The 26,264-nt window shown below is 48.5% G+C and overlaps 1 protein-coding gene across 3 annotated transcripts; it reads right to left on the bottom strand.

Moving 5' to 3' along the window:
- Positions 1-34: 34 nt before the first annotated feature.
- Positions 35-26,257, bottom strand: ift122 (intraflagellar transport 122 homolog (Chlamydomonas)). 3 transcript variants are annotated; one of them, XM_060044392.1, is made up of 29 exons: positions 26,101-26,257; positions 25,519-25,585; positions 25,219-25,303; positions 25,067-25,145; positions 24,890-24,966; positions 24,663-24,729; positions 24,420-24,566; positions 23,699-23,774; positions 22,631-22,822; positions 21,353-21,491; positions 20,155-20,357; positions 18,397-18,534; positions 17,985-18,149; positions 17,126-17,323; positions 16,212-16,352; positions 16,062-16,115; positions 14,824-14,985; positions 13,556-13,722; positions 12,161-12,332; positions 9,604-9,706; positions 7,632-7,772; positions 7,287-7,384; positions 5,790-5,890; positions 3,925-4,090; positions 3,462-3,579; positions 2,808-2,939; positions 1,942-2,021; positions 1,014-1,178; positions 35-670 (listed from the first exon to the last, which is right to left on the bottom strand). In XM_060044392.1, the coding sequence occupies exons 1-29, from the start codon at positions 26,157-26,159 to the stop codon at positions 584-586; spliced, it is 3,579 nt and encodes a 1,192-aa protein (XP_059900375.1). In that variant the 5' UTR covers positions 26,160-26,257; the 3' UTR covers positions 35-583. The 3 variants fall into 3 exon arrangements, with proteins under 3 accessions (XP_059900375.1, XP_059900385.1, XP_059900419.1); XM_060044402.1 differs by having other exon boundaries at positions 1,014-1,175; XM_060044436.1 differs by lacking the exons at positions 35-670; positions 1,014-1,178; positions 1,942-2,021; ... (2 more) ...; positions 3,925-4,090; positions 5,790-5,890 and adding an exon at positions 5,954-6,445.
- Between the last annotated feature and the right edge of the window lie 7 nt (positions 26,258-26,264).

Genomic DNA, 26,264 nt, shown 5'->3' with positions numbered 1-26,264 from the left:
CTTTAGAAGAAAGATTAAACACACCAAAACCTACTTTACAAAATACAAAACCTTTATTCAAATGTCTTATTTTTGTTAGAAAATACGGTAACTTTTATACATTCATGTCTAAATATAAAAAAACATTTGGTATAACATCAGTATAAGAAAAAATACTTGAAATGCATGCATTCAAAGTTGCATTTCAGTCTCTGCGGCAGAAACCACCATAAATATATTCAGTTTGATAAATATAGTCTCATTTTCCTCGGTTCAGTTCCCTTCATGGTCCGAGCCAAAGCAGACTCCCCTTCAGGTGGTGCATCCGTGGACAGGGCCCAGTAATCTGATTCTCCTAAGCCGATCGAGGTTGGCTGACAAAGCGCATGGGCTCACACTGTGTAATTACCAACACATAGCCACTTTCATTCCAACCTAATGACATTAGATGATCCTCCTACAAACAATAAATAAGATAGCTACATTTATAAACTAAACGGCAGCACCGTCACACAACACAAGAAAGCAGGGAGACGTCCCGGTGGAAGCTCAGCGGCGAGAGGTAACAGAAGGCAGGACCTACGAACGTCCCCTCCGCCTCCGATCAGTTTGGTTCGTCGATGGGTCTCCGGCAGTACGGACAGCAGTTGTGCTGCAGAACCAGGAGCTCATAATCCTCGCTGTGGAACATCTGCAAACATAGCACGGAGCACAAAGCAAACACACACACACACACACACGCACACAAGGATTTAGCCACACAGGGAAGAGATACGACCCGCCGAAGTCAAAAGCAACCCGAGGTCGTCGAGATGGCAAACACAGATAACTAACCCGGTGTGTTGGAGTGGCAAACAAAGTCTGTTTGTGGTGTGTGTGTGTGTGTGTGTGTGTGTGTGTGTGTGTGTGTGTGTGTGTGTGTGTGTGTGTGTGTGTGTGTGTGTGTGTGTGTGTGTGTGTGTGTGTGTGTGTGTGTGTGTGTGTGTGTGAGCCTCAGGGGAGGGGGGTGTGTGAGTGAGCAGGGGGCTTCCTACCTTGAAGCAGGTGGGGCACATGGTGATGCTGACGTCGGGCAGCAGGGAGCGGAAGTACTCCCACTGGAGCGGCAGCGGCCAGCGCTTGATCAGGACGTCCCGGCGGCTCATGGAGCGCAGCACCGCCCGGCTCACCCGCACCGGGACGAAGTGGGAGCCCCCCTGCTGTGAGGAACAAGGGGGCCTCAGCGCGGGACGACAACACACACCAGAGCTGACCCCGCTACGGAGGCTTTCTGGCGGCTCACGCAGGTGTCCGCGAAAACACGTTTGTGTTTATCTGCTGCAAACACAAACTCGGAATTCCACTCGATCCGCTCGGGGCGGTTGTTTACGTCCTCGAGCGTTCCCAACGTTCCGTACGAGAAGGGGAAGAAGAGCCAAGACTCCGGCCATGTTCCCGCCGGCGACGTCAACATAAGACGATGAGACGGGTGGTTTGGTTTGGTTCAAAAGTTTTTGTTTTCGCAGCGGGTAAACAAAGCATGTCTGCGGACTTGAGGAGGACACCTGCCTGACTTCTCTGGGAAATCTCAACTCCAATACGTTCAAACGTGACCCAGGGGCGTGTTGTATAATGGAGCCACATATGGGGCAGAAATAGACGCAACTCAAGGGCTCGTATGAACACACTGCCGGCGACATGAAACACAACTAAAAACGATTGTTGCATAAACAACGACGTCATCACTTATGAGTGAAAGTGTAGAGCTGATGCTAGCGTTGAACTGAAGCTGGGCGTGGTTTTTGATTTGGACGGAGTGGACGGGAGCCATTAAGACGTTGACACAGCGGTAGACTCATTAGCCTAATTAACCTTGCCCCTCCTGTGAGACCCCAATGGACAAAACAATAAGAACAATATCTAACCCTATAGGTACACATCCACCCATATTTGCACCAGGTCTTGGACGTGTCCACTCCTCACCTCAAAGCTCATCTTGGCCGTGAACGGGTCGTCCTCTGGGTCCTCCTCCGTGCCGTTCTCCAGCGTCATCGTCTGGGACTCTGAGTGGAGGGTTAAGAGGAACTTAAAGCACTGGTCCATCACACACACACACACACACACACAACCATAGGATACTATATGAAAATGCTTAAATTATCTTAAAAGGATGAAGAAAAATGAAAGAGTGCCCTAGGCTGGAGATGTCCTCAGAATAATGAACAGTTCTTTAATGTGCGGGAGGTCCGCCGTGGTGTGGCTGTACGTGTGCGGCGAGCGAGGCCCCCGGTGCCCTTGGGAGCGTGCGGGCTAATGCAGGTTAATCCGAGCGCTGGGATGCCGGGCCGCGGCTCTCAGAGGGTTAGTGTCATTAAGAAGAGACAGGAGAGCCTCTCTAACCCTATTAGCTCCCAGGGCTAAGATGACTTAGCTCTGACAGCTTAACCAGCAGCGCACAATCAAGGCCAACACAGACTAAACAATTTCTCAGAACTGTCTCACGGGCGTCTGATGAGGCATGCCTTGGGGAGGGGGGGATGGGCGAAGGGGTTTACGAGGAGCGGGCTAGGCATAGCTGCCCGGGTGGAGAGAAATGGGCATTTAATCACTGCACACGTTCCCACACTACTGTTTTAATCATTTTTGTGTGTGTGTGCGCGTGTGTGTACATGTGCGTGTGCACATGTGTGTGTGTGCACGTGTGTGTGTGTGCACGTGTGTGTGTGTGCACGTGTGTGTGTGTGTGTGTGTGTGTGTGTGTGTGTGCGTGCGTGCGTGTGTGTGTGCGCGTGTGTGCGTGCGCGTGTGCGTGTGTGTGTGTTCGTGCGTCCGAGCTCATCAAAGGATACCTCCAGCGCTCCGACCCTGCCAGCTCGTCCCGCTCCCCTTCTCGGTGTGCGGGACCTCCAAGTCAATAAGACAAACCGCTTCCTCATCACCCACGCCCTCCTCCAGGTAGAACTGCACCAGCGGGAGAACCTCTGGGCCCAGACAACAACAACAACAACAAAGACACGCCACATAAGCACCATCATTACAAGCTCTGTTATCTACCGCCACCTCTGGGGATCCAGGGGGCAGGTTATTGGTATTTGTTTAACTGTTTTTATTTTTTTTATCTTTATGGATTTATGATTTTGTTTATGCCCATTAGGGGTTGCTGGAGCTCATAGAAAAGATAGCTAGTTTGGGCTGACAGGCAGCCAGACAAGGATGAATTCATTGATTTTATGATGATCTGCAACAGAAAAGATAATCAAAAGAATAGTTTTTCTGGAGCTGTAAGTTGCTAATAGTGTGGAATTGCAGTATTTTGACTAGATAAATAACTACAATGATTGATTGCCCATATTAGAATCAGTACATTTTCTGTCAATCAATTTATTGATCAATTATCATTGTGTCAGCATTAGTATTCAATAAACTAGTATTAAAAGCTGAGTAAATGTCCCGGATACAACGTTCATCACAGGGCTTGGTAGGCAGCTCTGTGTTTGACTCACCGTATGAGGAAGAGGAGTAGATGAAGGGCTGTTTGCAGTTGATGCAGATGCTGCCTTGGCTGTTGAGCAGAGGGTTGGTGGTGGAACAGCGGTAGCACATCATGTCCTCAATCAGGTCCTACGCACCAAGACCGGACACAGTGTTTACAGCTGACAGGTTCCCCCCCAGCACAGAGCAGCGTCGCATCTGTTTACTATTCAGTCATTTTTATCACACGCTGTTATCCAGATGCGACTTCCAAGGGAAATATTTTGGTTTTATGCCACCATTTTAGAGTATGTTTTATTGCAAAATTCTCCACATTCCTTTTTACCCGCTGGTCACACTTATCGCACAATCCTACCACTTGAATGTTTAGCGGGGTGTAACACATACAACAGCTTGACTTGAAGTGAACTCAGACACATGTCCTTAAGGTCGTGGGAGTCCAACACCGCCAACCCAGCGCTCCCCACCACCCACCTCGCTGTCGTGGAAGGGCTTGGACCTCACGGTAAGGCTGCCCAGCTCGATGGCCTCCTGGAAACGCGAGGGGATGTGCAGCTCCTGCAGCTTCTCATACGAGTACCTGGCCAGCTTGAAGGCGCCAAGCTTCCGACTCTGCTTTGCCAAGGCGTACAGGGTGTTACTGATAGAGGGGGGGTCAAGGATAACCTAGTCCACACCAAGTAAGGAGGAAGAGCACGCGCTCCAAAAGGCGTCAGCTCGACGGCTGGATTTACGGGCTCTTCTGTGGAGATTGATGTTGCTTGGCTAATTATATGTAGGTGTTTTCGGTTACGATGCCAGCAGTGACAAATTTCAATCTGCATGCGCTTGCATACCCACAGCGACACTCACGGTACGTCCTCTCATTTCTCTTGTCAAGGAGAGCCAGAACTTAAAGGGGGGTAAAACACTAGAGCGACTTATGCTGAAGCATCGAATACGTCATTCACCACTCCACTCTCTCCCACCGCGTGATTTACAACTGCATGGGCCCCAACGACTCTAAAATAATAGCCTGGCCTTGGAGGTACGGTTGTTTATGGGCTGTTGTGGCATGCCTACACAAGCACATGCCCTGTCTGCCTGTGCAGGCGTCCCGTCTTCCTGAGAGTGAGAGAGAGAGAGAGAGAGAGAGAGAGAGGGACACGCTGCTTGTTTCTGTATTTTAAGGAAGCAGACTGCTGGTAGTAGAGCGAGAGAAAGGAGAAAGACAGAGAAAAAGGAGAAGGAAAGAGGGAGAGAGAAAGAGACAGAGTCAGAGAGAGAGAGAGATAGTGACAGAGAGACAGAGAGAGAGAAAGGAGAGTGTGAGAAAGGTGAGGTTTCCAATTTTAGAGAGAGAGGGATTCAGGGAGAAAGAAAAGAGAGAGAGCTGCGCACCAAAAGACAGGTTAATGGGTTGCAGCTGCAGCAGCACTGAGCTGGCGCTCCTCCATCATCCAAACCATGACTCTCTCTCCTCCACGGGGGTGGGTCTGCTATTTCCCCCCCACCACCCATTCTTTCCACACCGCCGGGCCAACGGCTGATAAACGCACATCCATCTATTGTCTTGTTTGTCAAGGTTTTTCTAAGTGGGACTCGGCTGGGTTCTTCCACCAGGTTCCAGTTGATCCCAGTTCACTGTTTTCCACGCGACTCTGAGGAGTTTGGTTGGAGAGGACTCCATCAGTCTCAAGCTGGCTTCCTCTTCAAATGCCCCCATTTCCTTCCTCGTCCTCGCAGAGCCAATCGGCTTCTCCTGTGTGTGTGCGTGTGTGTGTGTGTGTGTCATGTGTGTCTAAGTGCGTGTGCTGGGGCTTGCTGGTTCTGTATTTAGAGCTCAGCAGGTCAATCTGATTGCATGTGAATTTAACTTTTACAAAACGGGTCTGTGTGAGACAGACTTGGGTAATCAGAGCTTTTGTTTTGGTTCTGCGTCGACGCGTTTCTTCCTGGCATCTTTTCTCCCCCCCCAGCTCCTTCCTCCACTCTTCATCATCACCACACATTCTCTCGCTCAGCAGCAGCCCCGTTTCCTCCCTGGCGCCGGTTCTTCCCTTGTCTGCCTAACGCCCCCCCTCCCCTCCCCTCCCCTCCCTCCACCACCACCACCACCACCATCCCCCCCCCCCCCAACATCCTTTTCTCAGTTCCCCCGCTTCACCAGTACAGCACCTCCGCAAACAGCCCCAAATTCTATCTGCTTTGCTTTGTTTGTTATCTTGGGATTTTCCTGGATATATGATCAGGGGGCAAACAGACACAGACACACACAGCACTAAACACAAACAAGATATTGGAATTGGCCCTGCCAAATATTTTCAACCATGGGACTATTTTCTTGAACGGAAGGATACACTTTGGAGATGCCCAGTGGCACGTCCTTGGTGAGGTTGTTGAGGAGAAACCTGCAGATGTTGAAGAGTGTCTCTGGCATGTGGGAGCTGAACGGCTCGTCCTGGGAAAGGGGCAAACAAATAAAAAGGAATGGAATCATAGAACAGGAAGTCGACAAACAACATGACCCAGAGTCTGTAATCAAAACATTACGTGGGACTAGCCCTCACAGAGTGTATTGAATGTCGGACAGGCTGCTAAACCCTGTGGCTTGAGCCTTGGGAGAGAGAGACTCTTTCTGCCACTCTCTTTATTTATCTCACTCTCCCTCCCTCTCTCTCACTTTCCCTTTCTCTCTACAATTGGAAACCTCATCTTAAAATAACAGGCCTGCCACCTCCAGCCCTAGAGTGCAGGATCTACCCTTAATCATGGACCTTCGAGTGGGGGGACAGAGGGGTTGGTAGGGGCCAGGTGGGGGTGAAAAGGTGCATTCGTTAGCTCAATCATTAAAGACGTTTCGTTTTTTTCCTGTGGTGATGGTTCCGGTCCAGAGTGCCCGCTGCCAGGGAGAGTTGAGGTGAGACATGGGCGCTTTCCTGCTCTGCTCCCAATCACGACCCTGTCTCTGTATGACACGGGGGGGTGTGCCCAGGGCAGAGAACCTCAAACTGGGCTGGAACAACAAACAGAGGAGGGCTGACACACACGCGCACACTCTCACACACACACACACACACACACACACACACACACACACACACACACACACACACACACACACACACACACACACACACACACACACACACACACAGTGATGCTGGCCAGCGCACCGTGTATGCAGAGGTCATAATCACCCGATGCATACTTTAGCAGGTTAGTGGTATTTTGTGGGAATTCTTTAGGGGTCGGGGTTGGGTTAGGGGGGCTGGGGTTACAAGGGGGTAATTATGATCCGTCAAGGCGCTGGCCGCCACCATGACAGTGGACAGAGTGGGGGGCTGGGAGGAAAACGTCAACCGTTGTGAATGTGAGGGGGAGGTGGGGCCAGTCGCAGGAGGGCTTCAGGTGGGGGCCTCCATGGAGGCTCTGAAGTAGATTGTGTCTGCGCGTGTGTGTGTGTGTGTGTGTGTGTGTGTGTGTGTGTGTGTGTGTGTGTGTGTGTGTGTGTGTGTGTGTGTGTGTGTGTGTGTGTGTGTGTGTGTCTGACACATCGGTGCGTGTGCTGTTTTAATTAGCACAAGCATACCAATAGCATTTGAGTTGCTCCACATGCAGCCAAGAGCCACCATAATGGGAAACTGAATAGCTGTTGTTCTTCCTTTTGTCTCGGTCTCTCATGTCTTGTAGAGTATAATTACCTGTTTGTTTGAGCTGCTTTAATAAAACCCTCAGGCCGATCCACTGCTATGTGTTCACTCTGCTGGCTCACACTGAAAGTCTGCTGCTTCTTTGCGGTTCAGCTCTAACTTGTCACCCGGAGCCCCACTGGGTCTCTGGGCGGCGGGCCTCACCGTGTAGCGTTGGATGGAGTGGTACACGTGGTACAGCTCCGCCAGCCGCTGGAACACCTCAAACTTCCTCCGCATCTCCGCCTCTTGTTCTGCACTGTCTGGCTCACACGCGCACCCACACACACACACACACATACACACACACACACAGACATTTCCATGGACCCACATACACATGCATGCGAGCGCACACACACATGCATTCAAACGTGTGCGCACACATGAGCATGCGCATATACACGCACACACAAACACACACAGACAATTTAATAAACAGATCTGTCCATCACAAGCAAGTGCTGGTCTTCCGTATTGGTTGCTAGTTCCAACAAGCACAGGCCTCACCGCGGGCGATGTCCAGACACTGCATGGACAGCATCCAGTAGTAGTAGCCTGCGTCGTTGAACCTGCTCTCGCCCACTGCATTGTGGGTAAGCTGCTCCAGCACTTTCACAGCCTCATTCTGTCGCCCTGCCTTGTGGAACGCTGCAGAAGGGGACAAACAAGAGGAGGAGGGAGGGAGGGCGCGGATGGTGGGGTGTTGGCAAAAGAGACCCATACTTTGTTACCGCAAACTGTTTGTTTGTGTGACTGCCCTAGAAAACTTGTGCAGTAGTAGAACAGAAGAGCTTCTCGCCACAATAATGCTGTACGTTCAACTAATATGGCGCTCACGCCTCGTTCTAATCACAACGCAAACCCGCGTTCAGATTAACAGTGCAAACACAAACAGATGTGTCTGTGTGGGAGACATTAGCAGGCAAATAACACAAACTACACACACACACACACACTCATAACACATCATTTCCCACGCAAAGTGCCAGGGGGCAATTTGTACTCTGTATTTAAAAGTAACCGACACAAGGGTTCTCTCGCTCGCTATTCATGTGCTGCAATGACAGACACGCCGAGCGCTTCTCCCCTGAGTCAGACCGGCAGGCTGCTCATAACTTAACAGACGGCGTGACGGTGAAAGCCCGCCCCGGTCAACGGGGGGGTGCCTGGACGAAGGCTCCTCCTGCGGCGGTGGCTAATTAGACACAGCTTCAGCCACCCTACCTATGACCCCGCCCCAGCGGCCTTGGGCGGAGCTCCTGATGTACGGCATTAGCCGCAAATATTTATCAGTCCACTTCACCGGGTGAACAAAAACACACAGACACACACACCGACAGCCACGCACACATACACACCAGCACGCTCCAGCTCGTCTGCGGCTGATTAGTGTCTAGATGGAAACCAAACCTGACCCCGTCCTTGTCTCGACATGAACTGAACAAACATACACATGTTAAGCATGAGAGATCGGCCGCGACGCGCTGCACGTGTCGAGGGCCTGAGCTTCTTTTTTTCTTTCCTTTTTTAAACACCACTTTATCTGAATTCATTTAAACAGTAATCATTTTTATATAGGTCATCCTTAGGATCTCTGGGGGGTTCCCTAGCGTATGCGCCAGCGCGTGCAGGTGGGCCCCTCCCCCGTCTCCCAGCCCTCCCCCGCCTCCCGTCCCTCTTAGTGATGAGAACGGACCATAAGTATGTCATGTTACCTCTTCTTATTATACCTAGCTCTCTGCTTTTACTCCTGATGGGGCGCCCTAGTGGCAGCAGCCGTTGGGGAGATATATTAGGGGGTTGCGCGTCAATCCCAATCAACTCTCTGTAAGTCTGTACAGCGCGGGCTGCCTCACTGAAGAACACCCAATCAGCACGCCGCATAGCCATGGTCCTGCGCCGGCAATACAATCAGACCACTTCATCCCCCGCCCCACTCTCAGGCCCGCACGCCAGGCGCGGGGAGATTATGCAGGGTAGGAAATGAGCTCTCCGGGATCATAATTATAAATCTATGAGCTGATTATAACTATGGTTACAGTCGGTAATCATCATCACAGACGCTTGTCGTTGCTGGTTGCGATGGCGTGCGCGGCTGTCGTCCTGGTGAGAGGGTGCGTTGGGCGGCGCCTCGCTCCGCTACGAGCAGCGAAGGGTCGTGTTTAACAGGACGGGCCGCAGTGTTAGGAAGAGAACAGGAAGTTGTGAAAGATGGCCGAGCGAGCCAGGGCCTCTTATTGTTTCCATATGCGCTGCAGAGCGCCGGACGGGGGGCTGTTATAGACGCAGGCGTGTCTCGGCGCGCAGCGCTCCCGCCAGCCGACGGTGGGGCAAGAGGACAGGGGGACGGGAGGGGGAGAGGACGGGAGGGGGAGAGGGGGAGAGGACGGGAGGGGGAGAGGGGGAGAGGACGGGAGGCCGGTGCTGGATCCGCTCGGGGGAGGCGTTCTGGCCAACAGTGAGCGAGCGCCACACTCACCCTTCTGCGCCTCTTCAAAGCGGTCGTTCTCCGCCAGCCACTGAGCGTAGGGCACGTAGACCAGGTCCTTCAGCTGCGTGTGTTTCTCTGCCAGGGAGAAGGCCTGAGGCGCCGGGCAGGAAGCAGAGCGGGAGACACGCCGGACAGAAAGGGAAAGACAAATAAGCACTCCGTTAAAGACAAAAATAAGGGTCCCCACGTCAGAGCCACACGCCGTTAAGACACAACAGATGCCGCCGCCGTCAGGAGGAATTTAACAAGCATTGCACGCACGCACACATACACGCACGCACGCACACACACACACACGCACGCAAGCACACACGCACGCACACACAAATGCATACAGGCACGCACGCAAGCACACACACACACACACACACACACACACACACACACGCACACACGCACACACGCACGCACGCACGCACGCACGCACGCACGCACACACATGCACGCACACACATGCACGCACACACATGCACACATACACGCACGCAAGCATACACGCACGCATACACCCACGCACGCATACACGCACGCATACACGCAGCACTATGTCGTGTCAAGTCCCGTGGGCTACAGTTGTCCAGGCCCATTAACGCTGGAATAAGCCGTTGCATTGCTAGGACCGTGATACGTGCTATTATCATTATTTGCATTTTTTTGGGGGTTGGTCAACAAATCCCGACATTGTCCTACTGCACAAGCAGGAAACAAGCACAGGTGCGAGAGCTAGGTTGATTTCACACTTAATTAGCTGGGGATTGCAGACGTGTGAATGACAGGACGCGCAGCGCCCTTGGCTTGTCTGTCATGGAGACTGATTAACCTTCATGTCCTCTGGCCAAGCCTCAGTCAGCTCAGCCTGCGCTCAGTAATCACACAAAATGTGGACATAAAGTGTTCCAAGTGTGGCTCGTCTGTCGGTGTGTGTTCAGTCCTCTTAACTCGGTGCCAAGCCATCACAAATGGCATTAATGTGCAGTCAAACTGGAGTTGGACAATCCAGAGAATCCTCTGAAATAGCATCCATATGGTCCACTGTGTAATGAAGTCTGTCATGTATATGTTTCACTTCTTTCACGATTGCCCCCAACACAGACACACTCACACTCACACACACACACACACACACACACACACACACACACACACACACACACACACACACAACCTCGGTCCAGTGAAGGACATTAAACGCAGAGCTCTGATTACTCCACCCCTATGCCTCTATGTATTCTCCTGTTCCCCGAATGGATAGGATGGACAGCTCGGCCTCCAGCAGGCCTTTGCCTCTGGATGAGTGACCCAGGCATGCAATCTAGCTATACGTCAGTCGCTGGTACTTGACCGTACGTCCGTTATGGTCTGGGTGATTGTCGGTTATCTGATTACATGTCTGTAACAGACAACACCAGCCAACAAAATATGAATGAATAAAAAGGGGGAAAAAAACGGATTTACAAGTTTGTCTTTTGCCCGGGATGCAAATGTGCTCATCTGCTTCTTAGTGATGCCTTTGACTCGATTAAGGGACTGCCAACCGAATTAAGGAAACACAATATTTTCTGTCTGTGGGGCCGATGGAGCCCTGTGATTGGAGAAGTCAATAGAAAAACGCTTTAACGGCGACGCTCTCCGGTAAATACGAGCATCGTTTTGTGTTTCTCCGTCTCTAATCGTGCTTTTGGGCACGGATTCAGAGAAATCTGAGCATGGCTAATTACCTCGGTTGTCGTGAGCGTCGGGTCGCTTTTTCTGCCTTTTGTGTGAGGACATTATGCAGACCCATTGTCTCATTGTTTGGCTTTAGTCATGGATATTATAGCCAAGTAACACTGTACACACATACACTCACACACTTCTGGAGGGTATATGCTGGGAGTCTGAGCCAAACACTATGGCCGTGCTTCTACATATGGCCAGAGATGCAAAGACGTACAACATTTTGATTGCTTTATTGGGTGGTCTACATATAGCAGATAAAATCTGTTATACTCTCTGTGTGTGTGTGTGTGTGTGTGTGTGTGTGTGTGTGTGTGTGTGTGTGTGTGTGTGTGTGTGTGTGTGTGTGTGTGTGTGTGTGTGTGTGTGTGTGTGTGTGTGTGTGTGTGTGTGTGTGTGTGTGTGTGTGTGTGTGTACACCATGTAAATAGCATGAGACTTCAGATGGCAGGATAGTCTAGTGGCGAGTGACTTTGGCTCCAAGCAGAAAAGGAAAGTGTGTTCGAGCCCCATTCGGTCGGCTCTCTTAACTGCAGGCCGGATACCTACTCATCCACGACAATGTCTAAAAAAGAAAATTCTGCAACTCCAACAAAACAAAAATAGTCTATAGTAAATAACATTGACTGAGACTAGTAAATAGGACACTCCACATCTGCGCCGCGCTTGGCGCTGAGCAAGAGCCAAGCAGGTGTGTCTCCCAGGTGTGTACATGCATCTGTGTGTGTGTGTGTGTGTGTGTGTGTGTGTGTGTGTGTGTGTGTGTGTGTGTGTGTGTGTGTGTGTGTGTGTGTGTGTGTGTGTGTAAAGTGTGTTAAGTGTGTCAGACCTCGTCCCAGTGGCGCGCGTCCACGTGCAGCTGCACCAGAGCCTGCTGGTCGCCCATCTTGGCGTAGGTCTCCGAGGCGTAGCCGTGGTGCTGCAACTGCTTGAAGTACGCCGCGCACTTGGCCAGCGGCTCCCGCTCAGCCTTGTCCAGCTTACGGGCGATGTCGATCAGCCTGGGGGAGGAGAAGGAGGAGGGGGGGGAGGTTAGGGGAGGGGGGGTGATGGGGGAGGGGGACACACATGGGGAATGAGCTCACTCTCAAAGGATAGTGTTTTGTGTGTGTGTTTGCGTTTAGAGTGCAAATAAATCATCATGGGGGGGATGTGTGTGTGGGAGGGGGGAGGAGGGAGGGTTGCGTTTGGGGGGGGGGGGGGGGGGGGACCACTATGACACCTCCAATTTATCAAGTTAACGCTGAAAACACAACGCGTCACTGGCAGCCGGACGGTGACCTCAGCCAGCCCTGATATGGCAGCTGGGGAGGGAGAGGTGGATTATTCCTCTCAGACCCAGTGTTCGGTCCCCACTGTATGACTATGAGAGGACCCCGGCTAGGCTCGAGAGATCCGAGGGGCCCGGGGCCTCAGCGGGGCCTGTGATTGACAGCTAGCAGACATGCTGGGGGCCGTGTGTGTGTGTGTGGGGGGGGCTTGCTCACGTTGGGGAGGATTTGCAGGGGAGGTTGATAAGACTGGTCAGTCTGATAAGTCTCTGTGGCTTTTGGCTGTTAAACACGCTGGACACGGCTGCACACAGCTTTCCCGAGGCTCTTATCTGTGCGTGTGCGTGTGTGTGTGTGTGTGTGTGTGTGTGTGTGTGTGTGTGTGTGTGTGTGCGCAAAGACAGCTTCATTTGCCGTGTTTGTAGGACATCAATCTCTCCCCTCCCTGTAGTTTACTTTATCACAGGATTCACCCTGTGCTCTATCAGTCTTTATCCTTTAAATGTCAAAGAAGCCAGTAGTAGTAAAAGTAGTAATCAAGGGTATGTTTTATGTGAATGATTTTTATGTACTCGATATTAACCGTGATGTCACTGCACAGAAGCAGGCTGTGCGTATCCATGGCGACGGACCAAACAACTTAATAGCGCGGAACCAAACAATCTGCACAGACGCTGAGGGCTATTAGGGGGTGATATAAAACATCTAAAGCAAAATCCTATTATCATATCAGTGTGTTGAGTGGGTCATTATAATAACGTTCAAATACAGAGCTTTAACCAAAGCTGGAGCTTTCTGACCCTTTTAAAACAAAAAAATTACTTCATTCGTTCATTCATTCCTCGACTCTTAATTTGACCAAATCGACCAAATCTAGAGCAGGAAACCATCAACATTAGAATGCTCATGGCACATGTCATCATCACACAACCGTCAGGGCGCCTGCTACCCACATGTCGGCCCAGCCGTGCTCTCCTATGATGTCGATGGCTTTGAGGTGCTCCCCGGCTGACAGGTACATCTCGGCCGCTGCCCGCGGCTCCTTGCTGCTCTTGGCCCAGTCCGCCTGCTTGGCCATCAGCATCCGAGTGTTCTTCGGGTCGGTCGACCCTACAAACTCCTGCAGGGGATGACCAGGGAAAAAGAAGGGGTGTGGATAGTCAGAGAGGTTTGAGGACTATGTAGACGTTAACTCGGTTGGCCATTCAGACCAGCATGGCGGTTATCCGACATGTAAAGGCCGGTGTGTTGGATTAGCACTGGTGTTGTAGTGGTGGTGGCCTAGGCACCCAGTTTGCAGCTAACTTGAGCAAGAGGACACCGAAACAGCCCCAACATAGGAAGTCTCTGCTACCTAAAACAAACAGACATAGAGTCCAGATGGCTATGCAGCCATGTCAACACACATCAAGAGGGGCTCAACGCATATGCAGACTGATAGGTGCACACACACACACACACACAATGAAAATAAGCAGTGTATAGCCGTTTCATATGTCGAAGGAATAGAAAGCGTCCAGAAGATCAAAGTGACTTGCACACAGTAAACATACAAAATACTAGTTGGCCTCAACTCCAACTGACCTCACCCTCAAAGTATCCAATGGCATGCTCTGCTTGGGATTGTGTGTGAGTGTGTCAGTTTAATGTTCCCTCAGAGGTCTAATTGACAGTGTGTGTGGGCGTGTGTGTGCGCGCGCGTGTGTGTGTGTGTGTGTGTGTGTGTGTGTGTGTGTGTGTGTGTGTGTGTGTGTGTGTGTGTGTGTGTGTGTGTGTGTGTGTGTGTGTGTGTGTGTGTGTGTGTGTGTGTGTGTGTGTGTGTGTGTGTGTGTGCGTGTGCTGATCATGTGATATATGAAGAGCTGCCAGTGACAGATGAGGCTCAGGAAGATGGAGCATGAAGGATCACAGGGCCCCAACTTGGCTTGGCCCAGCGTTGTGAGGCAAAACACATGTTCTGTTCCCCCAAACAAAGCACTGCTTCCCAGGTCTACACTCTTTTTTTTTACCTTTGCGATTCCATTTCACACACAGATGTTTATCATATTCTGTTGTCACTTTATTATCATCATTACAGTTATTATTACTAATGTGTTTTTCATGTGAGCTGCTGCAACGGCCTTCATTCTCCCTGGGGGAATCATCAAACATCGATCTGTCTCTGGTGCGGCGGGCCACTGCTTGTGTCTGTGTATGGGTTTGTGTGGACAGGGGGGCTCACCTTGGCGTACTCGAACATGCGCAGGTCCGTGTACATGCTCAGGGCCCGGGGCTGGTGGCCGGTGCGCTTGTACAGCTTGGCGGCGTCGTGGAACTTGCCCTGGTAGGCGTGCACGTCGGCCAGGAAGAGCTCGTTGTCGCTCTCGCCTCGCTTCTTCCTTTCCTGCCGGGGGCGACAGAAGGGGGGTCACATCGGCACAGGGGCTTAGGCAAGAGACAAGCCCCGATTTGAGTGTGTGTGTGTGTGTGTGTGTGTGTGTGTGTGTGTGTGTGTGTGTGTGTGTGTGTGTGTGTGTGGTTGAGTGCGAGTGTGAGTGTGTGTGACGTTCACACGTACAAGCGGCAATGTGCAAGTCATGCACACGCGAGACGAACACACACACATCAATTGGCACACTCAAACATGTGTAAGAATGCACACACATGCGTGCACTCACGCACACACACAGACATACGCGCAGATACACACACAAACACAGACAAAAGGGACATAGATAAAGAATGCCTGGGCTTCAGGACGAGGTCAGCCCCACAGCAAGAGCAGCAACTGCTGCCCCACAGTCAGAGCGCTGGGAGAACAAACACCATTTCTGTGGATATCAATGAACCTTTCATTCCATATCAACTCCGATCAGCTGGAAGAAAGGGCCCTTTCAAAGAGCCACTTTCTCACTTTTTCGAAAACTAACGTTCTGAGCCATTCTTATCTTATCACACCGAATATATGTAAAAATGGAGAAAGCACATGAATGCATTTATGGTCCCACCATTAGCTGGAATTAAACGTCACTTTTTTACTGGAGGGCTGAGTGTTAAAGGCCTATGTGTGTCAACGGGTGGAGTGTGGATAAGACACAAGATTATGCAGAGGCTTGTCTCTTCAATGTTTTTGGATTAAAGTAGAAGCCAGGGGAAAGCTTACAATGGAAATGTGTAATGAAGGACGTGTGTAGGAGTGGGAGCGTATGTCTGTGTGTAAGTCGTGTGAGTTTGTGTGTAAGACGTGTGAATTTTTGAGTGTGTGTTCATGTATGTGTGTGGTGTGTGTCTGGTTGCGCGAGCGAGTGTGTGCATGGACTATTCCTTTCCTTCCAACCTGATGATGCAAGTGCCTTCCAGCCAAGTCCTTTGCAACCCTCCCAACTTGTGTTAACCGTAACCTTTCTCAAGCAGAGCCTGTATGAGCCTGTACCTTTATCCCATAAAAAAAAATAAAAAAAACGTATCCAAATGTTTTACCTCAATGCTGTTGATGAGTTCCAGATAACGTAGATCCCTTATTCTGATGAAAGCCTGCAAAATAAAACAAAAATATTATATTCATACTTTTCAGTGTGCTTTGAAAAAATAGTGTGTGTAAGACTTGAGGGGGCTGGGGGTATAACTGGCCTTCTTGGCAGTGTCAAAGTCAAGCCCCTCCAGGGCCTCTGTAGCCAGATCCCTCCAGTCGTTGTCAGTCACACCCAGGCAGGCGATTTGGTAAGCCTCCTTAAACATCTTCCTCTCCAGGTACTGGTACATGGGAGCGGACTGAGGACAGGGGAGGAGTTAAGGATAGCGCCGGCAAACACAGCTGCTGAGACGGCCCAGCGAAGACACGGGCGGCAAATCATGATCATCGCCGCTTCTAAAAGGCCCAGCACCCAGCACCAGACTGACCCAACGTCTCCTCTAACTGGATTACCCACTGATCACTGATGGCTGCCTGTATTTCAAAACAGATTATCGCAACACTAGTTGTGAATTTTACACATTTAAATACATTTTGGGTAGTTCAACCTCCGTATGTCTCAACGTCTGCTTATGAATAAAAGATTTGTATATAATCCGATTAAACTAAATCAAAAGGTTAATTTACATGCACATTAATCACCATCCTAATTAAAACCTCACTACTCACTTACCACTTATGCCTACAACACTGATAAGTGATCCCTGCCATAGTGATCAGCCCCTATATTCTACTATCACTGCACAATGTCACAATGTCTGAATGGATCCTTTGTAGGCAGCCATCAGACCACCTGGTGTGTGTGTGTGTGTGTGTGTGTGTGTGTGTGTGTGTGCATGTGCGTGCATATGTTTGTGTGTGTGTGTGTGTGTGTGTGTGTGTGTGTGTGTGTGTGTGTGTGTGTGTGTGTGTGTGTGTGTGTGTGTGTGTGTGTGTGTGTGTGTGTGTGTGTGTGTGTGTGTGTGTGTGTGTGTGTGTGTGCGTGCGTGTGTGTGTGTGTGCGTGCATATGTTCATGTGTATGTGTGTGTGTGCGTGTGTGTGTGTGTGTGTGACCCCTGCAGCGGGACTACCTGGGGCACCTCCACGGCGGACATGGAGTAGACGTGCAGACAGAAGATCTTGGAGCCGTTGTAGCCCACCACAAAGCCCTGGAGCTTCTGCTGGTGCACGGGGAAGTTACTGGCCTTAATGTTGAGGTAGCCGCTGCCGGAGAAGCACAGCATGTCCTCGCACTGCGTGTTCCAGGCCACGCTGTTGGCATTGGGCTCCTGGAGGGGGAGAGAAAGGTGATTATGGAGACAACACAACAAGGCCCACGGGGGGTGTTCTGGGGAGGAGCATGGCACCGAGAGCTAATTCTGGCAGGGAGTTCCTTATATATATATATATGATTGTTTTTACAGCTAGTGTCAATTAATTTATTCATTCATATTTTCATCCGTCATCATTAAATCCACACAGTATCAGAACTAATGTAAAATGTCCCTTGCGTTGCACAATAAATATCAGTCTGGCTTTGGCTGGGCAGCAGAGCATTACCACATATGGGTGTGGCCTTATATTGTTCAAAGTTCTCCAGTCAAACAGAGTGACTCTGTTGCTCCCTTTGCTCATGCTGAAACCAGTGTGAAGCAGTAAATCAAAAACAGATTATTCTCAGATAAAAGCCTTCCCTGCAAATGTCTGTTGACCTTCAACATCGTTATTCAGTCTATCTAGGACAAAACAGTTAGGATCACACACTCTCCGCGGGCGGCGCCATTGTTATGAATATCTGCCTACTGGGAAGTTCCTGGCTGATCATGCACTGAAAATCCCTCCCCTTGCTAATTTTTTTGGAAAAGGCTTTCAAAGGGCTCTGCTGTCTGCAGTGAGTAACAAGATGTAAACCGGACAGATCAGAATGGTCCCACAAGGTAGCCAGCTGACCTGGAAGAGCAGTTCTTTGGTGTTGATGTCGTAGACCAGGCAAGTGTTGTGCTCGTCCACCACAGCCAGTTTGTTGCGCGACGTGCTCATGTCCAGGCAGCGCACCGACGTGGACAGCTTCAGTAGGGTAATGGCAAACGGGTTGTCCACAAAGATCTTCAGGATCTACACCATGGGGAGAGAACCAGAGCTTGCTAGGATTACAAGAAACATGAGCAGTGTTCAACTTCAGGAATGAAGTTCAGCATGAGTCAATAAAAACAAAATCTGAATCCATAAAAACAGCCCTCAAACCATAAATGAGCCCAACTTTGATGTTGGTCAGAGCGTCAACTTTAAAGCAATCGAATATGCTTCCTATTCCTTTTCACAAAATGGCATGAGAGTTGATCTGGTTATGATGATGACTCACAGCCCCGTTCTTCAGCCCCACCAGCAGGCCCTCTCTGCCAGGCGGCCCCCCTATCACTTTGATGTACCGAATCAGTGACTCCATCAGCCACTCCTTCTCCTTTACGCTGGTGAAGGACAGGCACTGCAGCCTCTTCTCCTATGGGAGGCAGGGAGAGAGACAGAATTTTAATATTTGACACACAATGTATGCATATTTTCACTGTAAATACACATTTACATTTATATGATTCTTATACATAGGATTGAATTTAATTTTGTTAAAATGTTATTTTTTTTTTCATATTATTACATTGACTCTTATTTTATTATTGTGTTTTGGCAATGTGAATGTACGTTTTCCATGTGAGTAAAGCCCTTCAAATCTCTAATCTTGAGAGAGAGAATGGGAGACAGAGGCAGAGACCAAGACAGAGAGGGAGACAGAAAGAAAGAGATAGACAGAGAGGGTGACAGAGAGAGAGAGAGACAAATAAAGAAAGAGAGGCAGAGACAGTGGCAGAGAGACAGAGAGACAGAGAGGGAGACAGAGAGGGAGAGAAGAGAAGCAGATAGGGAGATAAGGGATTGTCATTCAGAGCACGCCATCCCCTTATCCAGCCGAGAAGAGATGGCCATTAGTGTGGCCCTGGACAACTTATTCAACAGGATTATTCAACTTCGACTCCCCCCCCCATTCCCCCCACATACAAGGCAGGTCATACAGTGCTGTCCTCCCGTTAAACGCAGCCAATGTGAGGTGTAACATTGCAACACAATCCTATTAAAGACAAATGTGGATTTAATTTGAAAGAGACGTGCAAAACCTATACGCACACGGCTCATTTATAAAGATAACAGCCTGTCTCAAGCAGAGAGAGAGAGAGAGAGAGAGAGAGAGAGAGAGAGAGAGAGAGAGAGAGAGAGAGAGAGAGAGAGAGAGAGAGAGAGAACAAGAGACAGAGAGGCAGACAGAGCGAGAGGATCCCTCTCAGACAAAGACAGAATTAAACAAAAAAAACAGTGTTACACTGTATGTACCGGTACTCCCACTCAGCAATAACGTTTGTAAGATTCATAGAGACAAGATGCAGACACATATGTTCCGGGGTTCAGAGCGATACACCAGATTTCCTCTCCTCCTTCCTCTGTCCTGCTTACAGTCTGAAATGGACTGAGAAGGGCAGCGCTTTTGGATCGCACAAACACAGCTGGATTCTTTTACGGGGCACGGCAATAACATCTGGGGAAACCGGCAACTCATGGCCCTTATCTTTATCTGGGGGGCATTTTGGAAGAAGCAGCACGCAGCCCGACCACTAATTCACTCTATTTCCATCATGTTAACAACGCAAGGAAACGTCTCTGTGGGCTCTTTGGCCATTTCTCAGCCGTGCATTAAAGTCATTTGCATAGGACACGAATGTCACCACGGGTCATTGGAAGTCAGTCTGGAGAGAGGAAAGCAAGGAAACCGCTGCTGTTGTTCCAGAACATTACCGGGCTGACTTGGAAATAAACATCCGCAAGCAAAGGAATCGTGCAATTGTAGCGTGAACACAGAGAGAATACCTGAACCATTTTTCACTTTAAAACAATATACAGCATGTCCTTTGTCAAATGCTTTCACACAATGAGTGCATACATTCTGAGCAGGGGTGATGGGAAAATAATTGATTCGAACCCCAAAACCCTGGCGATGCTAACGCCATGGTGTACCAATTGAGCTACAGAGGATAATACCCTTTCCCTCCATTGCATACTGTCCCGTTTATCTAACCTGGCACAGGATGATGTGCTGGGAGCAGACCACCAGCAGGTTGCACTCAAACTTCCTGCAGATCTTCTCCTTGATGCGGTAGTGCATGTCCGACGTGTCGTCCGAGTAGAGCTCGTAGATGAGGATCTTCTCGGGCAGCTGGATGGCCAGCCGGTTCCTGTAGATGGCGATCTTCTTCACCAGCTCCCGGCACTTGATCCTGACTGTGAGAGGGGAGAAGGAAGGAGGAGAGGAGGGAAGAGGAGATCAAGATCAGCAGACTCAGAAGAGGTTCAAATGTTGCAGGTTATTTTTGTATGTATTTTATCATATGAAACATTATAATCGTAAGAATACTCATGAAAGAATATTGAGGCTGGATATTGCTCGCCAAACTAAAGAATCTTTTGATTTGTTTTTCTCGTTATACGTTGTTAACTTCCTTCCACACCACGCTACTGTTACCCGATATTGGATGTCAACACCTTCCTCAAGCACCGTTAACACATAGTGGCAGCTAAATTACTGGGATAACATTGCAGGCAGTGTTAGTGATTTATACTATTCACACATGCAGGTAGGTTCGGGAACATTTTGCTTGCACCCGTTCATGCATGGCATAGCAATACCGGAGTATGGGCCACGAGACCAGCAGAGGGCCGTAATGCAACACTCAGAGGAGTCACAGACTCAGTCTTGAGAGTGGTTCGATCCCTCCACACGTATGGCTGGCAGCTGCCATAAAACTCATGGATTGAGAGGAGCTCCCTTATTTCGGATCCTTTCCAGAAAAAAAAAGCTTGTGTACGAACATCAGAAGCTGTGTTGATATGCTTATCGGATCACCCGATAAGCATTGGGGTGTTGAGATAAACAGTCGCCGATTTCATATACGTCCTCAGTGGAGTCTTGTGATTGTTTCGCTCAAACTATGTGTTAGAGTCTTAAGCCAGTCGACGTAACGCTTTACGTGCCTTGACCCCGGCCACGTGACTGCTTTCATTCACTACCCGGACGTAAAGGAAGCGATCCGGAAATATTACCACGTCATTGTCAGGGAAATTGACGGTGCGGATTTGGTGAAATATAGATCCTGGTTCCCATCCCCACATGAAAATGAAAATCTTCGGGAACTTTGCAGGGTAAGACTGCATGTGTGAAAAGGTGCTTAGAAAAGACAGACATAGAGGAGGACAGAGAGGCGGACAGAGCCCGGCACCTTTCTGCTCGGTGATGAGGTGCTGCACGATGACATCTGTCATGCTGTCCCTGTACGCGTAGCGGTCCTTGTAGAGGCCGTGAACCGTGCTGAAAATCAGCTGGTAGAAGGCAATGGTCCCGTCCTGGCAGCCCAACACCTGGCACGCGAGAGGGAGACAGAATGAAAGGAGGGACAGATAAGAATATAACAGCACATCCCATTAACACGTCTATAAAAAGAAATGTAAGAGTGGCAGAATGTTCGCGTTGTTAAAAAAAACGGTGTCTCGCGCGGCGGCACCAGGGCTACTCACAGCTCCTGCTCTCTCGCGCTCATACGCCATGTCACACTCCGTTTAGTTATAGGGTGTGTGGGGGGGGATGTGCAGGGGTGTGAGGGAGGGAGAATAAGTACGACTTTGTATGACTGGAATTCAAAGTGGTTGCTGGTAAAATATGTAAATGGTGGATGGTTGATTTTTTTTATAATTGATACGTCATCTTCTTTCCTATCGATAACCTTTTTTTTTTTTTTACTCACCGTAAAGAACTTTCTATATATAACCTACAGGAGTCATAATGTACAGGGAGACATAAAGAGAGTCATAACCTACAAGGAATCATAACCTACATGGTGTATCAACCTACAGAGTAATAAAGGGAGTCATAACCTACATGGTGTATCAACCTACAGAGAGTGATAAAGGGAGTCATAACCTACATGGTGTATCAACCTACAGAGTAATAAAGGGAGTCATGACCTACATGGTGTATCAACCTACAGAGTAATAAAGGGAGTCATGACCTACATGGTGTATCAACCTACAGAGTAATAAAGGGAGTCATAACCTACATGGTGTATCAACCTACAGAGTAATAAAGGGAGTCATAACCTACATGGTGTATCAACCTACAGAGTAATAAAGGGAGTCATAACCTACATGGTGTATCAACCTACAGAGTAATAAAGGGAGTCATAACCTACATGGTGTATCAACCTACAGAGTAATAAAGGGAGTCATGACCTACATGGTGTATCAACCTACAGAGTAATAAAGGGAGTCATAACCTACATGGTGTATCAACCTACAGAGTAATAAAGGGAGTCATAACCTACATGGTGTATCAACCTACAGAGTAATAAAGGGAGTCATGACCTTCATGGTGTATCAACCTACAGAGTAATAAAGGGAGTCATGACCTACATGGTGTATCAACCTACAGGGACTCATACAGCGAGTCACAACCTACAGGGGCTAACCCGGGGGATAGTCATCTCCTGGAGACGTTGACCCACCACATAGTTGGAGTCAGGCTTGACCCGGCACGTCCACACCCAGGAGTTCTGCTCCCCGACAGTGCCTAGCCGAACCCCGTCCTTGGTGTAGAGGGAGGCCTGCTTGTCCGAGCCGCACATGACGATGTACTCGCCCTTGGAGAAGTAACTGACGCAGCAGGGGTCGTAGGTCAGCGGCCGGTCTTTACCGATCTTTGATGAAATGGAAAGAAAGAAAAAAAACATGAAGGAAAAAAGTGTTCTTCTCAATTCTGAAGGATAAATCATGTAGGATGAAGGGACCCAGGACAACCAGAGATCACTGTCAGAGACACCAATCAACACACTGCAATCTATTGAACCCTCACTTTGGGAATACAATGAACACAAAAGAAAAATGTTTCTCTGTCTTTATTGTGGTGGTACTCAAGGTCCATTGCGCATAATGATATCACTTTCAGCTGGGTGCATCTGTTTCTGCTCACTCTGGGAAGGAACAGTCTCAACCGTCAGCCTACTTGTACACTGAAATACACATTTGGACAGTTGTTTTATTACGAGCTATTTTGAGCCACCGTAATCAAAACAGCATGTTCACTTAAACAGATAAACAGGCCGCAGACAATGCCTGAGCCGAAGGTTTGACGCCGGAGAAATTAAGAGTGCATAATTGTCCATAATTACAGCGCTGCCAAAGGAGATTATGGAGGGAGGAAGAAATTCTGGGGGAATTATTATTGGAAGAGGAGCCAAATCGCTTCCAATGCACCAATGTTATGGATTCAACCGCACCTAGCTACAAAAGAGGAAAAAACCTGGTCCCCGCCAAAGCCTTAAGAATAACTTGCATTTAAGAAGAGACGATAAGTATTGTCCTGTTTGTATTTTTATCAGCACAGTGATGATATCAGTTATCTTGTGTTCCAATCAATCAGCCAAACAAATGATGATAAAAAAGAAATATGTTAACTGCACTCGTCAATCACCTCCTTCAAGCTCCGACAGTGTTTCACACTTTTCGCACAGAGGTGCAAATTGGTGACAGCCTGGTTGTCTGTACTTGCTTACATGGGAGCTGCCGTTGCTCACCTGCTTTCCACTTAGCTGGTAGAAGGACAGCTTCTGGCCCCAGTCCGCCACAGCCAGAATGTCATTGTGCTCATCCCTACGAAAGTGACCAGTAAATAGTTGGTTAACAATGAAGTTATAATGATCAACCATAGTCGTTGGTGAAACCATGGTGAGTTTAGCTATTCATCTTGCTATATTCCGTAGTGTATATACCCCTCCTAAAGACATCTTTATTTACTTCCCCTTTCAGTCTTCCTATACCATATGCCTTATGTAGATATCTGAATTGAAGAAGCTTTCCTGCTGTCCTTTTTCCGCTGACTCTTCCTCCCACATATTATCTCCATCTGCCGGTTTCTCCCTTCAGTGATTCTCTCGTATAGCTGCTGCTGATGACGAAATGTTTGCCCTGACTGTAGGGGGCGTTATAGAGCAGACACAGCTGCTCTGGCACCAACAGCCATACATCTCCTCATAGTATTCTTGCTCCCAAAACGATGTCCCTCCAGCAGTCCCTGTCATAATGGGAGTGGTTAAACACTGCCATCTGCTGGCCCTGCATTAGATCTGCATCTAAATAACCCTGTATTCTCGATACCTTCTTATATATTTATTATTTTCATCTAGGTGACCTTGAATTTACAATGTAAACAAGGACAACCGTTTTTTTTACACCCGTCATAGAATAAAAGTGCTGTGCAGTGCAAGTATGATTAAATCGTTTCTGAGAAGGACTAACTTGGAAGGGTTCCAAGCAATGGACCAGATTGGTGAGGAGGAGCCCCCTGGTTGCTCAATCTTGACCTTCTCTTCCCCGTTCTTGTTCCTGATGCTCACCACTCCGTTCATCATGCCCAGGGCCAGGTACTGGCCGTCATTTGTCCATCTGTGGATAGCAAAACGAAGGAATCAGAAACGCAAAAAATATAAGAATAAGGCTGAAATGTTAGTCGACACTAAAGCGTGTCTGTATGTCACTTACCCACAACATGTTATCTTGCTGCTTACTTTATGCTTTGAAACAGATTTCTGCTCAGGGGACCACAAACCTAAGAATTGTGTGAGAAATTAATGAAACTATCTGTTTGACTTGTGTTCCGACATGAATACATTATTTTCATAATTGTCTGAATACATTTATAAGCAATGCTACAGAACCATCCAAAATCAAGCACAGACATGCACGCACGCACGCATGCACACACTTACCAAAGTCCCCAGATGAACAGGAGGCAAGTTGGTGGGTGACAGGGTTGTAGGCAACACATTGGATGGAGTCATTATGTCTACGTAAGATACAAAAATAAATACGACTATTAAGATCCAAGAATTCTAGCTATATAGAACTACTTTTTACCTGTTATAGTGTGCAAAGAGGACACCCACGTGTATTTCAAAATGCCCTCCAGCTTAGATGTCCATATGATTATGCTTTTGTCAGCCGAACCCGATGCAAACCTCTTTCCTACAGAGAGAGCATGTTAACGTATGGTTTTGCTTGTATTTCAATGATAGTTATGATTCAAAAAAAAAATTACCATCTTTGGCGTAGGCAACACAGTAAACTGTGTCTTTGTGTCCTTTGAGCGGTTGAATAAGAGTGCCATCTGATGTGTCATACACCTGGAAAAACAGCGTTAGGGACCAGGTAGCCTATCATTAATTTATTTGATACAGATGTTATTAATATTTTATTCTTGTGTTTATCAGCTGTGTTTATTCATAATACTTTGTGATGATTTCTGTTGCTATTAACCATAATTCCCCCTCGAAGATAAATACAGAACAATCTATCTATATTCTATAAGTGTGCAATAAAATACACCTGACAGTCTTACCAAAACACGGTTACCAGCAGCAACAATGAGTTGGCTACCATCTGGTTTGAAGGCAAGGTCGTAAATACTGAAAGGGAGGAAAGGAAAGGAAATGAAAATATGAGAGAAGACACTTCAGTGAATCTGACATGTCGTAGCTGTATTCCTTTACATAGACTTGGTGCGTTCATTTAAAACACAGGAAACTTCATTCCTGTAATACAAATAACGGTCACTTGCAGGATGAATCTCACTAACGCCGAATATTGTGCAGCAGCTTCCTATCCATAGAGATGTTAGCCTAGCGGAGCAGCTAGAGACCCCAGCTAACGTTAGCTCCCCTCCACTATATGCTGTGATTACTGAGATGAAGTCCTCGTATACTATTATGTTATAATGCATGAGAAGTAAATCGTCACGACAAGACATTGGGAAGGTTAAAAATGCTGTAATTGAAGGAGTGACAAACGTCAAGAAGTATAAATTGGCTAGCTTGGTTACGAGTTAACGTTAGTTGACATAGCAACCCCCGTTGCTACCCATATCCATGCATCAAGTAGAGCTCAGAATTACTCCAAATAGCTCATACACTTTGGTTCTTACCATTGTTCAATTTTGTCGCGATCGTGAACTTTGTCTATCCATGTCGGCACGGCTCTCATTCTGTCTTTTTACTGTGAATATAATATAGAAACGTTTATTCAACAGGTTTGCACCAGGATCGGCTCACAAATCTACTCCTACTGCGCATGCTCCGAGATTGTGCT

The sequence above is a fragment of the Gadus macrocephalus genome, chromosome 1 (assembly GCF_031168955.1).
Source record: "Gadus macrocephalus chromosome 1, ASM3116895v1".
NCBI classification, from domain to species: domain Eukaryota; kingdom Metazoa; phylum Chordata; class Actinopteri; order Gadiformes; family Gadidae; genus Gadus; species Gadus macrocephalus.
The sequence above is the reverse complement of the archived record's forward strand: the minus strand, read 5'-3'. Positions and strand labels throughout refer to the sequence as shown.